We start from the raw sequence: 15,655 nt of genomic DNA on the forward strand, positions 1-15,655 counted from the left end.
TCTGCAGCTCCTCCCCTCCCCTCTCTCCATTCTGAGGCCAGAGGTGTTTTCTCAAATCCGGACCTGCCACGTGGCTGCCCTGCTCAAAACTCTCCAAGGAGGCATCCTGACATTTATTAAATCCAACCCCATTCCTTGCATTCCAATTAGTGATTCCCTGGCTGTTTATTAACACAAATGGTGCCTACTGTAGCCAAACTGTGCCAGAAGATTCTGAGGACACCAGGTTGGGGCTAGGGAGGGAGAACAGGACATATGTGTATGTGTCACTCAAGTCCAAGCCAAGCTCCCCTAGATCACCGGAGGCACCCCATCTTTGGATGATAGCGGGGTGCCCTGCCCGAGATCGTGCATGCCCAGGAAGTAGGGCTGAGGCAGGACACCTGACTGCTGCCACTGACAGAACCATCCTGTGACAGAAGGGGTGGCCCACAAGGTCCTGTGAGCAGCAGTTTGGTGGCTTCTGGGCCAGGAGGCTGTGGAGGAGCTTCCAGTTTACGCCCTGGCTTCTGGGGACCCTCCATTTCTGAGACTTCACCCAGTATGTTGGGTCCTTCTTTCTAGGTGTCTGTGGAGTCAGACTCTCGGCATCTCTGGCTTCCTGTACTCCTGGGGAGGGGTGAGGGGGGGGACACCCAGTGTGACCCTCGGCCCCGGGCCTCAACAAGTACTTGGGTCATTCTTCACTCCTGAGCTGGAGGGCCAGATGGACTCCATGTGATCCTGGGGCTTGGGGCCCCAGATGGGATCCTTCCATCTGGGGATCTTTCTTCTGCCGGCACAGCAGGGCTGTGTTCACCCACTTGTCTCCCTGTGATGGGTGGAGGTGGGTCAGAGGGATATATAGAGGCCTCTGACCAAACCTGGGTCTTGTCCCAGGGAGGTTCCACCCAGCTTCCAGGAACCCCTCTGGGGCTGAGAGGAAAGCTGAACAGGACCAGGGCAGCTGGGCTGGGTGGGGAAGGCTGGGGACTGGGGCCCTCAGGCCCTCAGTCCGGAGCCCCATGAGAGAGGGTGGATGATAGAGCTACTGAGCCAGGCCAGGGATGGAGGGACAGAAGCCAGGGCTGTGTCCCAGGACTGGAGCCCCATGGTCTGGCCTGGCTGAGTAGGGACAGGTGAGGAGAAGAACAGGGAGTAGGCCTGGCCGTGGGCGGTCAGCTGTGACCTTTCCTAGCCTCTGGGGTTTTCTCCAAGCTCCTGCTCAGACAAACAGATTTCTTAATCCCACTGTCAGCCTTCCAAGACGCCCCGCCTGCAGGAGCGGCACTGTCACTCCTCTCCCCACAACCAGCCCCAGCCCCAGCCCAGCCCGCTGTGAGAAGAAGGGGGAGCTGACCCAAACTGGAGAGGCCTGGGGCTTGGCGGTGAGGCACCAACTCTCCTCACATCTCCCTCCTCCTCAGACCTGCTTTCTTAGCCAGCCTCTGAAAGATGACCTCGAGTGCCAGCTCGAGTGGGCCGGGCACCGACCTGGGAGGCCAGGCCTGGAAGCTCATTACCATGGGAGGGAGGGCAGTTTCTCTCCACTTCCCTTCCTTCCTCCTGTGCCTTTTTCCTTACTAGCTTCTCTCCTCCAGGGCCAGACTGAGCCCAAGGGGATCTCTGGCCCTCCGGACAGACCACACAGCTGCTCCAGGAGCCCAGATACCAGCTGCCAGAGAAGGCCCATAAGCTTCCTGCTGCCATGTCGGCTCTCACCCTGCTCATTCTGGGTCTGTTCACGGCAGTGCCACCTGCCAGCTGTCAACAAGGTAATACAGGACGGGTGGCTGTGGTGAGGAGGGCTGGGCTGGGTCCCTGGAACCCAGCGTGGATGGGGTGGTTGTCTGGCCTCCCTCATCACCCGGGCACCTGCAATGGGGAGGGGAAGAAGCAGAGCCTGGGCTTTCTGAAGGAACCTCCGAAGGCAGAGACTCCTGAGCAAAGCTTCTGTCTGTGACTCACTTTCTCCCAGTGAGGAACGCAGGCAGTGGGGGAAGTGTGGGGTCTTGGACTGGAGACCTACAGGAGTTGAGGCCCAGCCTCTAGAAGCAGGAATTGCCCGAGAGACGGCGGGGTCCTGAGGACACGGGGTCCCGGGTATAAGGAATGGGGGAGCGGGACCCGAGCTCCCCTCCCAGGGCAGGCTGGGCCCCGGGGAGCACTGTCAGGGCTCTGGCCTAAGTCCCCACTGTCTCAGCTCCCTGGGCTTGGGTGGGGGACAGCGCCCCGGTATGGCCCCCTCCCGAGCCTGAGCTCTCTGTCCAGCTCTGCTGCTGTCCTGCCATGTGCGGCCTGGAGAAAATCACTGCCCCCCTCTGAGACTCAGTTTCCTCATCCATAAAGTGAGTAAAGTGAGGACAATAAAGCTGCCCTGCCTGCCTCCCGGGACAGCTGCCAGGCTAGGGTGTGGGAAGGCTTCGTGCTCGTGAAGCACCACACCCTGAGCTCTGCTGTCTGCCCTGAGCAGTGATGCTGCATCTGCAGCCAAAGTGTGGGGCCCTGCACGTGGGTCCAGATGGGGCGCCAAGGGGCCTGGCGGAGATGCTCCCGGAGTCCCCCTCCTTTGCAGAGACCCTCAGCTTGCACGCATGTCTGCTTCACCTCTGCCTCCCAGGCTTAGAAGCCCTCTTGGAAACTGGAGATCAGAGGGGTTGAGTAACCTGCGTGGATCACACAGCAGAGCAATAAGGGATGCAGCCGGGGTGCAAGCGCGCCTGGTTCCGGGGGTCCCAAACATCCCGGGTTTGGCCACTTGCCACTGACGAAATCCAAAGGCAGAGAAACAGCAGTGGTGAAACAAGAAAGGGATTTATTTTGGTGAGGCCAAGACTGTCTCCAGCGTGCCAAACGTACTTCCAGGTTTAGGTGCAAAAAATGTAGGGCAAAAATAGGTGGGTCCGTGCAGGTGGGCAGTGAAGGTCGGGGGGATCTCCGTGTTGGGGTCAATCACCGGTGGGGTCTGGCTGGCTCAGGGCAGTCCCGATTGCTTGAGGGGGTGGTCTGGGTTCCCAGCAGCGGTTGCATGGCCTGCAGGATCTTCTGCCCAATTTAAGAGATGAGCCAGAAAGAACTTCATCGACACGGAAATTTGAGGTGGCAACGGAGGGACTTGCGATCCTTCTAGGACAGGGCTCACGTCACCTCGTTCCCACCTGAGGCCCTCTGCTCACTTCAGAGCCACAGGGAAGGAGCAGCAGGGACTGGGGCTCCCTGGTATCTGGAGGGAGCTGGCTGCAGGGTCTGGAGGAAGCAGACGGGGGCCTCCCAGGGCTTAGCCCTACTCCCCATTCTGGAGTAACCACATACCTGAGGAAACATGGGTCTGATCCATTGTTTCTTGGGGGAAACAATGAGTCCAAAGCACTGCTTTTTGACCAGTATGGAACTCAGGGTAACCACAGTGACCTGGCCCCAGGCCAGAGAATTCCCAGATCCCTCCCGTCTTCCCTATATCTGCCAGACTCAGAGTTTACTCAGAGAACAGACTGGGCCTTCTATGTAGCGGGAGAGCCTTAGGGTAGACTCAAGGAAGGACTTTTGAGTGAGACTGAGACAGAATGAGACAGAATGAGGGCTTTGATGCCCAGCCTGGGCCCTCCTAAATACAGGGTGGCACTAGGGCTGCATGTGTTCTGGCCTGGAGGCAAGACCCTCTAGGAGCCTCCTGTTGGCCTCAGTCCCCTCCTGAGACCTGTCTGCTACTGCGTGTCTGTCCTCTGCAGGGTCCAGTTCTCTCAGGCTCCTGGAGCACAGGGATGCCGGGGGAGGGGAGAGCCTGTCTGGCCTGCCAGTGGCTGAGGGCAGAGATTTGGGGAAACCTGGAGGGTGAGAGGTGCTGTCAAAGGTCAAGGGTCAGGAGGTAGAGGAGGTGATGAATGGGGCCTCAACCTGGTGTCTGGCCTAGTCTGGTAGGCCCCCAGCTGGAGGAGACCAAAGGGGCTCAGGTTTGAAGCTCTCTTCCTGGCCCCACGGCCTGGAGGAGCCCTGGCCCCTCTGCCTTGCTCTTCCAAGGGTGTTTGGTCCCACCCCTCTCTCTGGGCACCCCTAGCTAAGCAGCCTTGCCTGTCCTACACTCCCATGCCCTACCCATACCAGGGAAACCTCATTACAGAACAGGATCTTCCAGATGCCAGCCCAGTCCTATCAGCTGGGGCTGCTCCGGCCTTCTGGGAGCTAGGGTGAACGGGAGACACCGTGGGCTGGCAGGGCCCAGGCCAGCTGTCTAGAGGGCTGCCCTTTGGTCCCTGGGGCCCAGACACTCCGTAGGGGGCCTTGCAGGTGACCCACGTGGTGGGGCGGGTGGGGGCTCTGGGCTGTCTCTCCTTGGCTCCTCATTCCTTTTTTGAATTTCTTTTCCCAAGTGTCATCCCTTTCTCAGCTCAGTGGGGGCCAAGCGGGTCCCCCTCGCCGCCACCGCTGCTGCCCCAGAATGTCTCCTCTGGTCCTGGCAGCCAGCTGATGGCCTCAGACACAGGCTCTAGCCCTTGGGGCATCCCCTCCTTCCCCAGTTCTACACTTGCAGCCCCCACAGCAACTGAGCTGCCTGCAGCATCCCCGCTCCCCTCTCTCCAGGCCTGGGCAACCTGCAGCCCTGGATGCAAGGCCTAATTGCTGTGGCTGTGTTCCTGGTCCTCGTGGCAATCGCCTTTGCTGTCAACCGCTTCTGGTGCCAGGAAGAGCCGTGAGTGCTGCCCGGGAAGGGGTGGCTGGGGGCAGGGTCTGCGCTGGTACAGGCAGGCCAGACCCCAGGACCACTGCTACTGCTCTAGGAGTGCTGAGAAGGGCCGTGGAAGCCCAGAGTCCAGGCCTGTCCCTGTGTGGAGTGACACTGAGCTGAAGGTCTCCCGGCCGGGAGCTCAGGCTCAGTGGCTGCCAGCCGGGCTCGTCGGCCCCCACAGCTCTGGTTCTCATTCACCGTGAGCTCCGGGGTCTTCTCTCCCTGAGGGCTCCGTGTCTCTCCGTAGTCAGGACGCTGGCCCAGCCTGTGATGGGGGCTTTGCAAACCTCTGGGAAGAAGGCTGCATCTTTCTTCAGGGTCAGGTGCCACACGCTGGGGTTCAGAGGGTCAGTGGGACACACACAGCCCCACGCTCCAGGCTCCCAGACCGGAAGGCCAGGAGCAATCACAGTGCAAGTTTCAGCTCCATGGTAGGAGGGAGTGCACTGTAGTGCTGCGCCTGCCCTGGTCTGGGGGCCCAGGGACGGTGGTCCAAGAGGGCTTCTGATGGCACATTTATTCTGAGGGCTGAGGAGTGCAGAGGAGCCAGGTTCAGGATAGAGCATGCAGGGGAAGGCATTGCAGTTGTGGGAAGAGGACACTGAGGGTACCAGGGGTTCCTGGGCAAAGGCAGGCACAGAATTAGGGAGGGGTGGGCTAAAATCCAGCCCACCCTGTGCTCACCACCCCTGGAGCAAGGCAGCACCTGCCGCTAGCTCTCACGAATCGGGCCGGGACCTGGGTGCAGCCCAGTGAGGGAACACCAGCTGCCACAGGTGGAGCGAGGGCCAGAGAGGTCCCCGGGGGGGCTGGCCAGGTGGGCAGGACCTGGGCCTAGCGGCCCTTGTACACACCGATACCCCGAACTTTGGGCTTTACCTTTCCTGCAACAGGACCCCAGCGCTAGCTTGTATGCTGGTCTTGGGAGGAGAGGTGGCTTGAGCACAACCGCTCTGGCTGCCCTGGGTGCACGCGTGGGTAGGGGCCCGCCTGCACGTGAGAAGGGCTAAACACGAGGCTGGAGAGTCTGGACTCTGGAGGCAGTGAGGGGACAGAGAGGGGACATGTGGCACCTGTGGAGGGGGCAGTGGATGGGGATGGCGGCGGGCAGGAGGGAGGAAGGACGGGATGAGCCCGGGCTTCTGACAGCCCCAAGCACCGAGGTGCGGAGCCCAAGATCCGGAGGCAGCTGCTGAGTGCACCGTGGGACACAGCAAGTCTGTGGCGCCCCGGGCGGGAGGGGTGGCCAGGGGAGGACAGGTGGCGCCCTGTAGAGAGTCCCTGTAAGAGCAGTTTCCAGTAGGTGGGGGCAGAGGTCACACTCCCGCGGTCTAAACTCGAATAAGAGGCCAGGAGCTTTTTGTTGGAAATGCTTCCTTTTCCAACGGACCCAAGCTCTGCCTTCAGTGGATGCGGACCCTGTGCACCCAGTCCCGGAGGAGGCCCCTGAGGAAGTTTGGGGGGACGCTAAGTCCCGCTGGGTCATGAGCCGAGGCCACAAGGGGGACCGCATGGGAGGCTGGGTGGTGGTCGGTGTGAGGCCGGGGTAAATCCATTGCACCTCTCGAGCTGGGACCTGAGGCCCCCACCCTGGAGGGGGGAGATGGCTGTGAAGGCCCGTGGGGCAGGGCCAGAGTCAGGCCACTGACAGCGCCCCGCTGGAGAGAGGGGCTTCTGTGGGGGGCCAGCCTCTGCCCTTGGGCTTGTGACAAGAGGTGCCTAGGACAGGGCCCGACTGGACAAGGGGGAGGACAAAGAGGGTCGGGACCCAGGGAGCCCCACTGATGAGCCTCGCCCACAGGGAGCCTGTGAACATGGTCATGACCGTTGCAAACAAGGCAGATGGGATCCTGGGAGGAACAGATGGAAGGTACTCCTTGACGGCGGCCAGCTTCAGGTGAGGCGCCGGTACAGGGCTGACCGCGCTGTGCTCCAGAAGGACCAGGTGTTCTGAGGGGTGGGGGGAGAAGGCTGGGGGGGCCAGGGAAGGAGGAGGACTCATGGGGGTTGGGGCTCAGCGAAGAGAGGAGCTCAGGGAGGCCTGTGAGGGCTTTGTGAGGATGCAGGGCTCCTGGGGGCCCAGCATGGGGATGGGGGCAGGGGTGCGGCCAGCGGACTGGGACTCACAGGGAGGGGTGCAGTGGGGGAGGGGACTCTGAAGGGAGTTGGGAGGACTCAATGCAGGGAGAGGGGTGAGGAGGGGAGGCAGCTCAGTGAGGAGATGGGCTCCATGAGGGGGTGGTTCAGTGGGGGCCCCGTGGAGTTCAGCGTAGGAGAGAGATGGGGCTCAGTGAAGGGTGCCGAGAGGCCTCCAGTCTCAGGTGCACCTGAGACCAGATGTGGGCAGGGGAAGTCCCTCTGGCACTCAAGTATATTTATTCTGGAAGAAACTGCCCACACAGGTACAAGACAGGGCAGGGAGAAGGGGATGGCCTGGGAAGGGTGATGACCCCTGTCTTCCTCTCTCAGGTCCAGTGAACACGAGAATGCCTATGAGAATATCCCTGAAGAGGAGGGCAATGTCCGCAGCACCCCCATGTGACCCCCACTTGCCTGTGGCCCTCCACCCTGACCCCAGATGCCTGTGACCGATGCCCGGCTCACCACACAAGCCTCTCCTCTACGCAGGAATCTACAATAAGAGGCTGACTCTCCCAACCCCACACCTCCCACCTTCCCTTGAATTGTCACCAGCCACAGTCAGGGCTGTGTCCAGGCTGGGGTTCAGCTGTGGCCCTAGGGTCTCCCACCCAATTCAATTCAGAAGACCCTTCAGAAGAGGACAGTCAGCTCGTCACCTCCTCCCTGCCTCACATCCACTCCCTGTAACCGTGAAATGGCTCTTATTTCTGTGAAATAAAGATGTTTTGTATTTCCAAGCCTGATGTTCCCAGGGCTCGGAAACAGCCCCTCAGGCTTATAGCCAGGCCCAACCTTGCTTTCTGAATCATAACAATCACCTTCCAAAGCCACTGTCATGGTGGCTTTGGAGGATTACGCAGGAAACCCTCTCTGGGAGGACCACGGGGCCAGGGAGCTCACCCATTCTGCCCCTTGTTCTAGGCAGAGACCCTCCTGCCGGTGCCTCCCCACCCCCCGACCTACCCTTAACAGCTATGCTTCTGGGCCTGTCTTTGCGCAGCACCGACACCCCTACCAAGTCTCTACGCTGCCTGGCTTTGCAGGTTGTTCGCTCATCCCCCGTCCAGGCGGCTCCAGCCTGCATGGGTTGGCCTTTGAGCATAAGAAGCTCCAAGACAGAGCTTGGGCTAGGACTTTGGCAGCCCAGCTGAGTCCCTGTCCCCTGCAGACTTATTATGGGACTTTGGGAGAGTCACAGTCCTCTCTGAACTAACCTTCCCCTCTGGGGAGGGTTTGCCCAGTTTCACCACAAACCTGGGGTAGAATCATCCTCGCCACTGGCTCCCAGTCCTGGGTGGACGTGGAGTCAGGGCACTGGGTCCCCTGGGGAATGAAGCAGGATGGGGGCGGGGAGAAGGTACTCCCAGCCGGCTGGCTGCCCCTGGAGGCCCCGCCTCCCTGTGACTGCCATTCTAAGGGAACAGAGTCTGGGGTGACAACCTGAGACAGACCCACCCAGGAGCACTCCCAGATCCAGAGGAGTGGGCCAGAGGGTAGGAGGCAGTCCACCCTGTTCCAACCAGTCCAAGCCCCCTTGCTCCCCACCACAGCCATTGCTCTGCTTTTCGAAGCCTTCAGACAAATACTCCAGGCAAGACCCATCTGAGATCCGAATTATCCTTTCTTACCACACGGAGGTCTAGTCTGCAGCCTGCAGGTAGAGGGAAGGACCCTGAGCAGTGACTCAGGACAAGTTGCCTCCCCTCTCTGACCTTCAGCTCAGTGAACTCTGGCTGTGTTCACGTGGGCAGATCCCTTCTCACCCACCACTGCCAGTTCAAACTGCATATTCCTTTTCCTTGGCTCTGCCAAGGGTCCTCTTCCTCTAGGAAGTCCTCCTTGACCAGACCAAAGGGCAGAGCCAGGGGGCCAGCCAGTCCAACCTCTACCTTACTGGAGGAGGGATGGAAGTTACTAGAGGGCCTCTGCTAAGGCACAAACACCCTCTTCTTCCTTTCTAGCCTCCTGGTCTGAACCTTCTGGCTGCTTGGATCTGATTCTCCCTGCATGAACCTCCATTCCCTCCCAGTGCTGCCCTGAGTTGTCCCTGAGGGGCTGGGGGGGGGGGTCGCGTCTGACCCTACCCGCCCTCCAGGGTAGAAGGCAGAGCCACCATCCCTTGGCCTCCGGGCAGCAAGTGCAGCCTGGCCTGTCTCACCTGTGAGGCGTCCCAGGGCCCAGGGGCGCCGCTGCAGTCCTCCTGGTTCCTGGGGCACCACCCGCTCCCTGCCTTGGCCTCTCTGGGAGTCTCCTCAGCCCCTCCCGGCTTGGACCAACCGGCATGGTGGGAACTCTGGGGTCCCTGCAGGTGCTGGGCTGGCACTGACCCGCCCCCACCCCGTGTTCCTGCCCTGGCAGGGGGCAGGGGGCACAGAGCTGCGGGCCCCAGAGCCCCCGGCCCTTATCGCCTCTTCCCACCTGCCAGCCTGGCCAGCGGAGGGAGGGAAAGGAGGCTGGGCCCGGGCCAGGGCGGTGCTTAATGACCCTCCGGGGCCTAATCTCAGGCTGGCAGCCGCCGAGTGGCTCAGGCTCGCTCCTGGAGGAGGCTGATAACACACCAGCTGGGCCCCCCACCATCTATCGGGGCTGCACAGCCAGCCCCAAGGGGCGGCGACCGGGGGCCTGGGGAAGGGGGCCACTGGGCTGAGGCGGGTGGGAGGCCAGCCCCGGGGGGAGGGGATTCTCTTCTCCTTGACTGACAGGCGGGGGGAGGGACCGGCCGCTGGAGGGAGGCTGGGGGGCCCCTCACGCGGTCCCTGCACCCGCGGGACTTCCTGCTCCCTCCCCGCCCTTTTCTCCCACCCAGTCCGGCTCCTCCTTTGCTCTCCCAGCCTTGATGGAGCTTCCCCTCCTCCACCGTCCACCTCTAGCCTCCTTCTCCCCCTTCCACCTGACCTAGCGCCCACCGTCCCCTCTCCCCTTGCATCCTCTCTGTTTCCAGTGGGTCCCCCTGTGCGCCCAGCCTGCCCAAGGGGCCCCGTGCCAGTCCCTTGGCTGGGGACAGTCCCTCGCCCTCCCTCATTGGCATCTCACTTCTTCTTCCTGTGGCATCATCTCCCCCGATCCCTCCACCTGCTCTCTGGGCAGAGCGCTCAGGTGGCCCGGCTCTGGCTGCAGGGCTCAGAGATCCTCTGACTGCCAGCGGACCTTGCTCTTCCTGCTTCCTGAAACAGGACTTGCACCTTCCTTTTCCCTTCCATACCTAAAACATGTGGATGTCACAGGGTCACAGTTTAGGTTACATCCAAACTCAGCCACTAAAGGCTCCACCCAGGAACTGCAGAGTTGGAGGTAGATTGCAGCACTATTAACTTCAGTTAGACTCGAAGAGGAACTTCCAGTCTGGAGTTGGTTTCAAAAAAAAAAAAAAGAACAAAAGGCTGGGGAATTCTATCTCCAGTGTCACCTGTTAGAGGGCAGAGTGCCAGATGGTTGGAATAATTTTCAAGATGACTTTCTTCATGCTCGGAGTAACATGAGCAGAAATACTGCTCCAAGGAGCCATCAGATGATCAAGACTACTGCTGGGCAGAGATTCCTCCCCCAGCTTAGGGTACAGGTGAGGGTGGGAGTGCAGAGTGGCCCTCCGGGGGTGATCCCAGTCCCATACACTTTGCCTTGTCCCCTTGGGCCAAGTTCACAGGGGACTCAGATAGTTGGAGCTATCAGAAGCTTCTCTGGGACCAGGGCGGGAGGCATCTGCCCCTCCCCCAGGTCTGGCCAGGGGCCTGGCCTCCCCCAGCTTGGCTCTTCTCCACATTCCCAGGTCCCCTTGGAAGTGCACACAGTGGCCAAGAGCTTGAGCTTGAGAATCATGCAGGCTCTGGTTCGAATTCCACATCTGTGCCTCACCGCTGGTGGACTGCCCAGCCCGTCCGCTGCTCCACCGGCTTGTCTTCCCTGTGCGGCTGCTGGGAGGACACAGATTGTGGGCTGCTCTTGCACCTGACACCACCAGGAAGCCCTCCAGGTGCCGGGGAAGCTCTGCGCCCACCCCTGGGCCTTTCTCTGGGCTATCCCAGCCACCTCTGTCCGCACCACCCTGCGGCTATTTAATTGCCAGGCCTGGGAGCTCCCCAAAGGCAGGAACGAGGTCACGTCCCTCTGCATCACCGGCACCCAGGACGGGGCTAGACTTGGGAAGGGAAGCCATAGGTGTGAGGAGGAAACCCAAAGGAAAGGGCTCAGCCCCTGTGGTTTGCCCAGGCGTATGTCTGTCCGTACCCTTCAGCACACAGAGGTGCAGAAAGACACGCGTGCTTGTGCATGCACATGTGCTCACACTTTCCTGCTCCCTGACCCTGATCCAAGGCCGCGGGGTCAGTGATGAGCCCCCAACATCTGTGCTCCACCCAGCCTCATCAGCCGGCCTGGAGCCTCGGCTGCCATCTGGTGGCCACGCTCAATAGAAAGGGCAGACGAGTAGAGCTTTTGAACTCGAGCTGAAGTCAATCGGAGAAAGACAAACAGTGTATGTTCTCATTCATTTGGGGAATATAAATAATAGTGAAAGGGAATATGAGGGAAGGGAGAAGAAATGTGTGGGAAATATCAGGAAGGGAGACAGAACATAAAGACTCCTAACTCTGGGAAACGAACTAGGGGTGGTGGAAGGGGAGGAGAGAGGGGGGTGGGGGTGAATGGGTGACGGGCACTGAGGGGGGCACTTGACGGGATGAGCACTGGGTGTTATTCTGTATGTTGGTAAATTAAACACCAATAAAAAATTAATTTATTAAAAAAATAAGTAAAATAGACTTGTAAAGTGAAAAAATAAAAATAAAAAAAAATAAAAAGAAGCTCTTTCCTTCTTAGGTGCTGTTCCAGAGGCTTTCCCTCGGTCCAGCTCCAGGGACACCCCTCCCCCTCCCCCAGGCTGTGCCAGCACCTTACCTTACCGTAGGCTTCAAGGGCAGCTGGCCTCCAGGGCCCCCTCCCTGTGGCCCCAGAGGCCAAGCCTGTGACTACCTTAGGTTGCAAGCCCTACCGGTGGTGGTGGTGGGGGGCAGGCTCTTGGGGCCTTCATCATCCTGCTCCTGATGACACACTTCGCTTTCTTTCAGAAATGATCTGGGATCCCAGTGGTTTCCACCCTGGTGTGCTATTCCAGAGGATAAGGGATGACAAAGTTTCTAGGATATGTTCCTTGTTGACTCCCTGGAGAAGCAAAATAGAGGGAGCTTGATGAGAGAAAGAGACAGGAGGAGGAGGAAAGAGAGAAAAAGAGAGAGAAATCAAGGACGAGTTCCAGTATTGTCTGAGCAAGTTGGAAGATGGTGGAATCTGGGACATTGAGCTGGGCTATGCAGGCCATGTCTCCACTAAATCAGGCCCTGCTAGGGATCCCTGGGTGGTTCAGTGCTTTAGCACCTGCCTTCGGCCCAGGGTGTGATCTTGGAGTCCTGGGATCTAGTCCCACATAGGGCTCCCTACAGGGAGCCTGCTTCTCCCTCTGCCTGTGTCTCTGTCTCTGTCTCTCTCTCTGTCTCTCATGAATAAATAAACAAAATCTTAAAAAAAAAATCAGGCCTGCAAGCTAGTTCAGGCCTGTGTCTGCCTGAAGGGAGGGAGCGCCTTTTCCTGCTTCTCACCAAGGCACCATATAGCCTTGTGAATGGCACTGAGAATGGCAGGTACCAGGGGACAAGCACGAATGTGTGTGTGCGTGTGTGTGTGTGTGTGTGTGTGTGTGTGTGTGGTGGGGTAAGGATGCATTTATGGGCGTGTGGAAATGAGAAGCTTCTGGGGCATCTACAGGGGGTAGACTGGAGGGCAAGGTGGGTGCACATTTTAGCTCTGAAGCTCAGGTGAGTGGTGGTTAGTAGCTGGGCCAGAAATTTCACCCACTGGGGGGTTAAGAGCCCAGGCCTGGGTCAGGCAGCCTGGATAGAGCCATTCTCAGACAAGTAATACCAAGTGGCCTTGGATAAGTGAACTCAACTCACCAAGCTCCAGCTCACTCGTCTATAAACCGAGGGCAATAAATGGTGTCTATCTAATGAGAGATGATGTAAAGATGAAAGGAAACAATGCTCATAAAACACATAGAATAGTGTCTGGCCCAATAAGTGTTAGCTATTGTGTTTTGTTTCTATCATTATTACAGGATGAGCTGAACTGCGTGTGAGGCCACAGTGTGTCAGAGCTAGCCAAATCCTTACAATCATTTAGCCCAGGTTACTAATATCGTACTGTGGAAGCCTCAGGTCATGTACCAAGTTGGGGTGAGAGGCAGCGAGAGGCTCTGCACGGCTGGTAAGTACAGAACATGCTGGACCCAGCTGCTCTTCTGGACCTCTGGAGGCACCAGCATAATGGAGCTGGTTACATGGGTTCGTTCTGCATCGCTGAGGCTGGTACAATTCTGCATGTGGACTTTGCAAATGAATAACCAGGCTCTTGACCAGTTCTAGCTACAAGCCCACATGTGGGATGGAGGTGGATGGAGGTGAGTACAGGTGCTAATAAGATGGGGAAAGGGGGGAATCCCTGGGTGGCGCAGCGGTTTGGTGCCTGCCTTTGGCCCAGGGCGCGATCCTGGAGACCCGGGATCGAATCCCACGTCGGGCTCCCGGTGCATGGAGCCTGCTTCTCCCTCTGCCTGTGTCTCTGCCTCTCTCTCTCTCTGTGTGACTATCATAAATTAAAAAAAAAAAGATGGGGAAAGGGTCAGGGAGGAGAGGGAGCGCCAACAAGCAGAGGGGAGAGGGAGAGAGAAGGTTGGGGAGAAGCTGATGGAAGCATCTTCTAGGCCCGAAGAGCTAAACCATTTGGGACAGAGACTGGGAAGGGCCTTCCCTCAAAGCCAAACACGTGATGGGGGTGGTGGTGGTGGTGCTGGTTCCGACATGAAAGCCGAGGGCTACTATATGGTTGGGAAGGTGCTTTCTGATTGCAGCCTTGTTCTGATCCTACCAGCTGGATATAACTCAGCCCATTTTCTTGGGGGAGAAAATGCAGACTCAGAAAGGGAGGTGACTTTAGTGGCATTGGGCTAGTTAGTGGCATTAGGCTAATTAATAGCATTGTGCTCCAGTCTTTGGACTTTAAATCCATTGCTAATTCTACCCCAGCATAGAGTTCTCTGTGTGTGTGGGGTGTGTGTGTGTGTGTGTGTGTGTGTGTGTGAAATGGGGAGCTGAAGAAAACAGTGTTTGCTATTGTAAAGCTTATGCAAAGCTTGAATTTGGAAAGATGCATCTAGGAAAGCAGAGAGGGATCCCTTCAGGGATCTGGGGGAGGTGTCAACATTTGTCCCCTCTACTTCCATCCTTCGCACCTGCTCCTCAACTTCGTAGCCTCGATTCCACTCCTAACATCTCTGAGACGGCCCGCACCCAGGGCACTAGAGTTCCCTCTTCTCATCGCAAGGTGTGATGGTTTATCTGGTCCTTCTGCTCTCAGCATAATAGGATAATGGCCAGTTTCTCTGTGGCACTGCTCCTGACCATGTGCCCTCAGCTGGCCAGGTTCTCACAGGCCTGGGGGCTCACGGTGGTCATGGCATTGCTCTCTGAATGAGACTGTGAACTTGGAATTCCATGAAGCGGAGTTGCACCTGTCTTGTTGATTGTAGTGTCGGAGTGGCCAGCACGGGCCCACAATGCTGGGGGTCCCCAGTACATGTTCGAAGGAATGGCATGGGCACCTCATCCACTCAGTTCATTCCCATTACTGCCATGAAGTATCAACTTCCAAATTGGTCCCAAATAAAACAACCAGTTGTCTGAGACACAAATGCCAATGATGGATGCTTCAGGGTGGTGCTTGGACAACATTTCTCAAGAAATAAATGGTAGCTAAACTTGAGGCAGGGAAGGGCCAGTTCTAGAATCCCAGTTCTAGAATGCCATCTGGTACCTGCTTGCCTCTTGCACCATTCCTCGGGGACCTGAGGTCCAAATGGAATCCTGCTATTTTGCCAATCTGCATCCCCTGTCCTTGTTAGTGATACCACCACTCATCTACTCAGGTCAGAGATGGGATTGACACTGAATTCCTCTCCCTCGGCCCTATTTCTGCTCCCCTGCTTCTGGCCTCCAGCTCGCCTGGATGGATTAAAAAAAAGTGGTCTGCAGCCACTTTTCCTGTCTTCCCGTTTTCGCTCTTGCTGCATGCTCAAACCAGCTTCCACACTGCCACTAGAGAGAGTTTTCCCAGACACAGCCAAATGGGATCCAGCCCTTTACACCTTCAAGGTGAACCCCACTGCTCCAGGCAGGTGCAGCTTAGTGACTGGGGGCATGGGCTAGAAGCCAGACTTCCCTGGGCAAATCCTTCCCCGCCAACTTTATATTAATTAGTGCGATGATGGGCAAGTTCGTAACAAAGGTATGTCAGCACCCGAATCTGAAAATTAGGGATAAAATGATGCCCATCTTATTGGGTTGCAGTGAAGAGTAAATGAGTAAACGCATGCACAGAAAGCACACAGTGGTGAGCGTAATTTTCCTTTCTGCTGTGCCTGCCTTATCTTGAGCAGCAGTAGGCGGCCACACTGAAGGCCCTCTGTGACCTGGCATCCTTCCACCTTCCCACCTTCTGGTCACCTGCTCTCGGCTGCACACTCTTCACTGCTTCAGGCTCTCCAGCCTCCCGTTCCCTCTCCTCCCACACTGCTTCACATCTTTGCGCCTGTGGTGTTCATTCAGGCCTCACAGTGTCCCTTCTGCCAGCCTCACGTTCTTCAGGATGACTCTCTGATGCCTTTTACCCTCCCCACGTTCTATGTCTGTGATCTCCCGGGGGGCAGGACATCCCCAAGACATCGGGCACAGTCCCTGCATGGACTAAGTGCTTGCTGTTTGTTGA

At 58.0% G+C, this 15,655-nt stretch overlaps 1 protein-coding gene across 2 annotated transcripts; it reads left to right on the forward strand.

Annotated features, from left to right (window-relative positions):
• The first annotated feature begins 1,224 nt into the window (after positions 1 to 1,224).
• On the forward strand, positions 1,225 to 7,581 carry PDZK1IP1 (PDZK1 interacting protein 1). Of its 2 annotated transcripts, XM_055342119.1 has the most exons (5): positions 1,225 to 1,367; positions 1,581 to 1,754; positions 4,558 to 4,666; positions 6,504 to 6,599; positions 7,172 to 7,581. In XM_055342119.1, exons 2-5 carry the CDS (start codon positions 1,688 to 1,690, stop codon positions 7,242 to 7,244), a joined length of 345 nt encoding a protein of 114 aa, XP_055198094.1. In that variant the 5' UTR covers positions 1,225 to 1,367; positions 1,581 to 1,687; the 3' UTR covers positions 7,245 to 7,581. The 2 variants fall into 2 exon arrangements, with proteins under 2 accessions (XP_055198094.1, XP_055198095.1); XM_055342120.1 differs by lacking the exon at positions 1,225 to 1,367 and having other exon boundaries at positions 1,459 to 1,754.
• Positions 7,582 to 15,655: the final 8,074 nt, after the last annotated feature.

Source organism: Nyctereutes procyonoides, unplaced genomic scaffold, assembly GCF_905146905.1.
Source record: "Nyctereutes procyonoides isolate TBG_1078 unplaced genomic scaffold, NYPRO_anot_genome, whole genome shotgun sequence".
Lineage (NCBI taxonomy): Eukaryota > Metazoa > Chordata > Mammalia > Carnivora > Canidae > Nyctereutes > Nyctereutes procyonoides.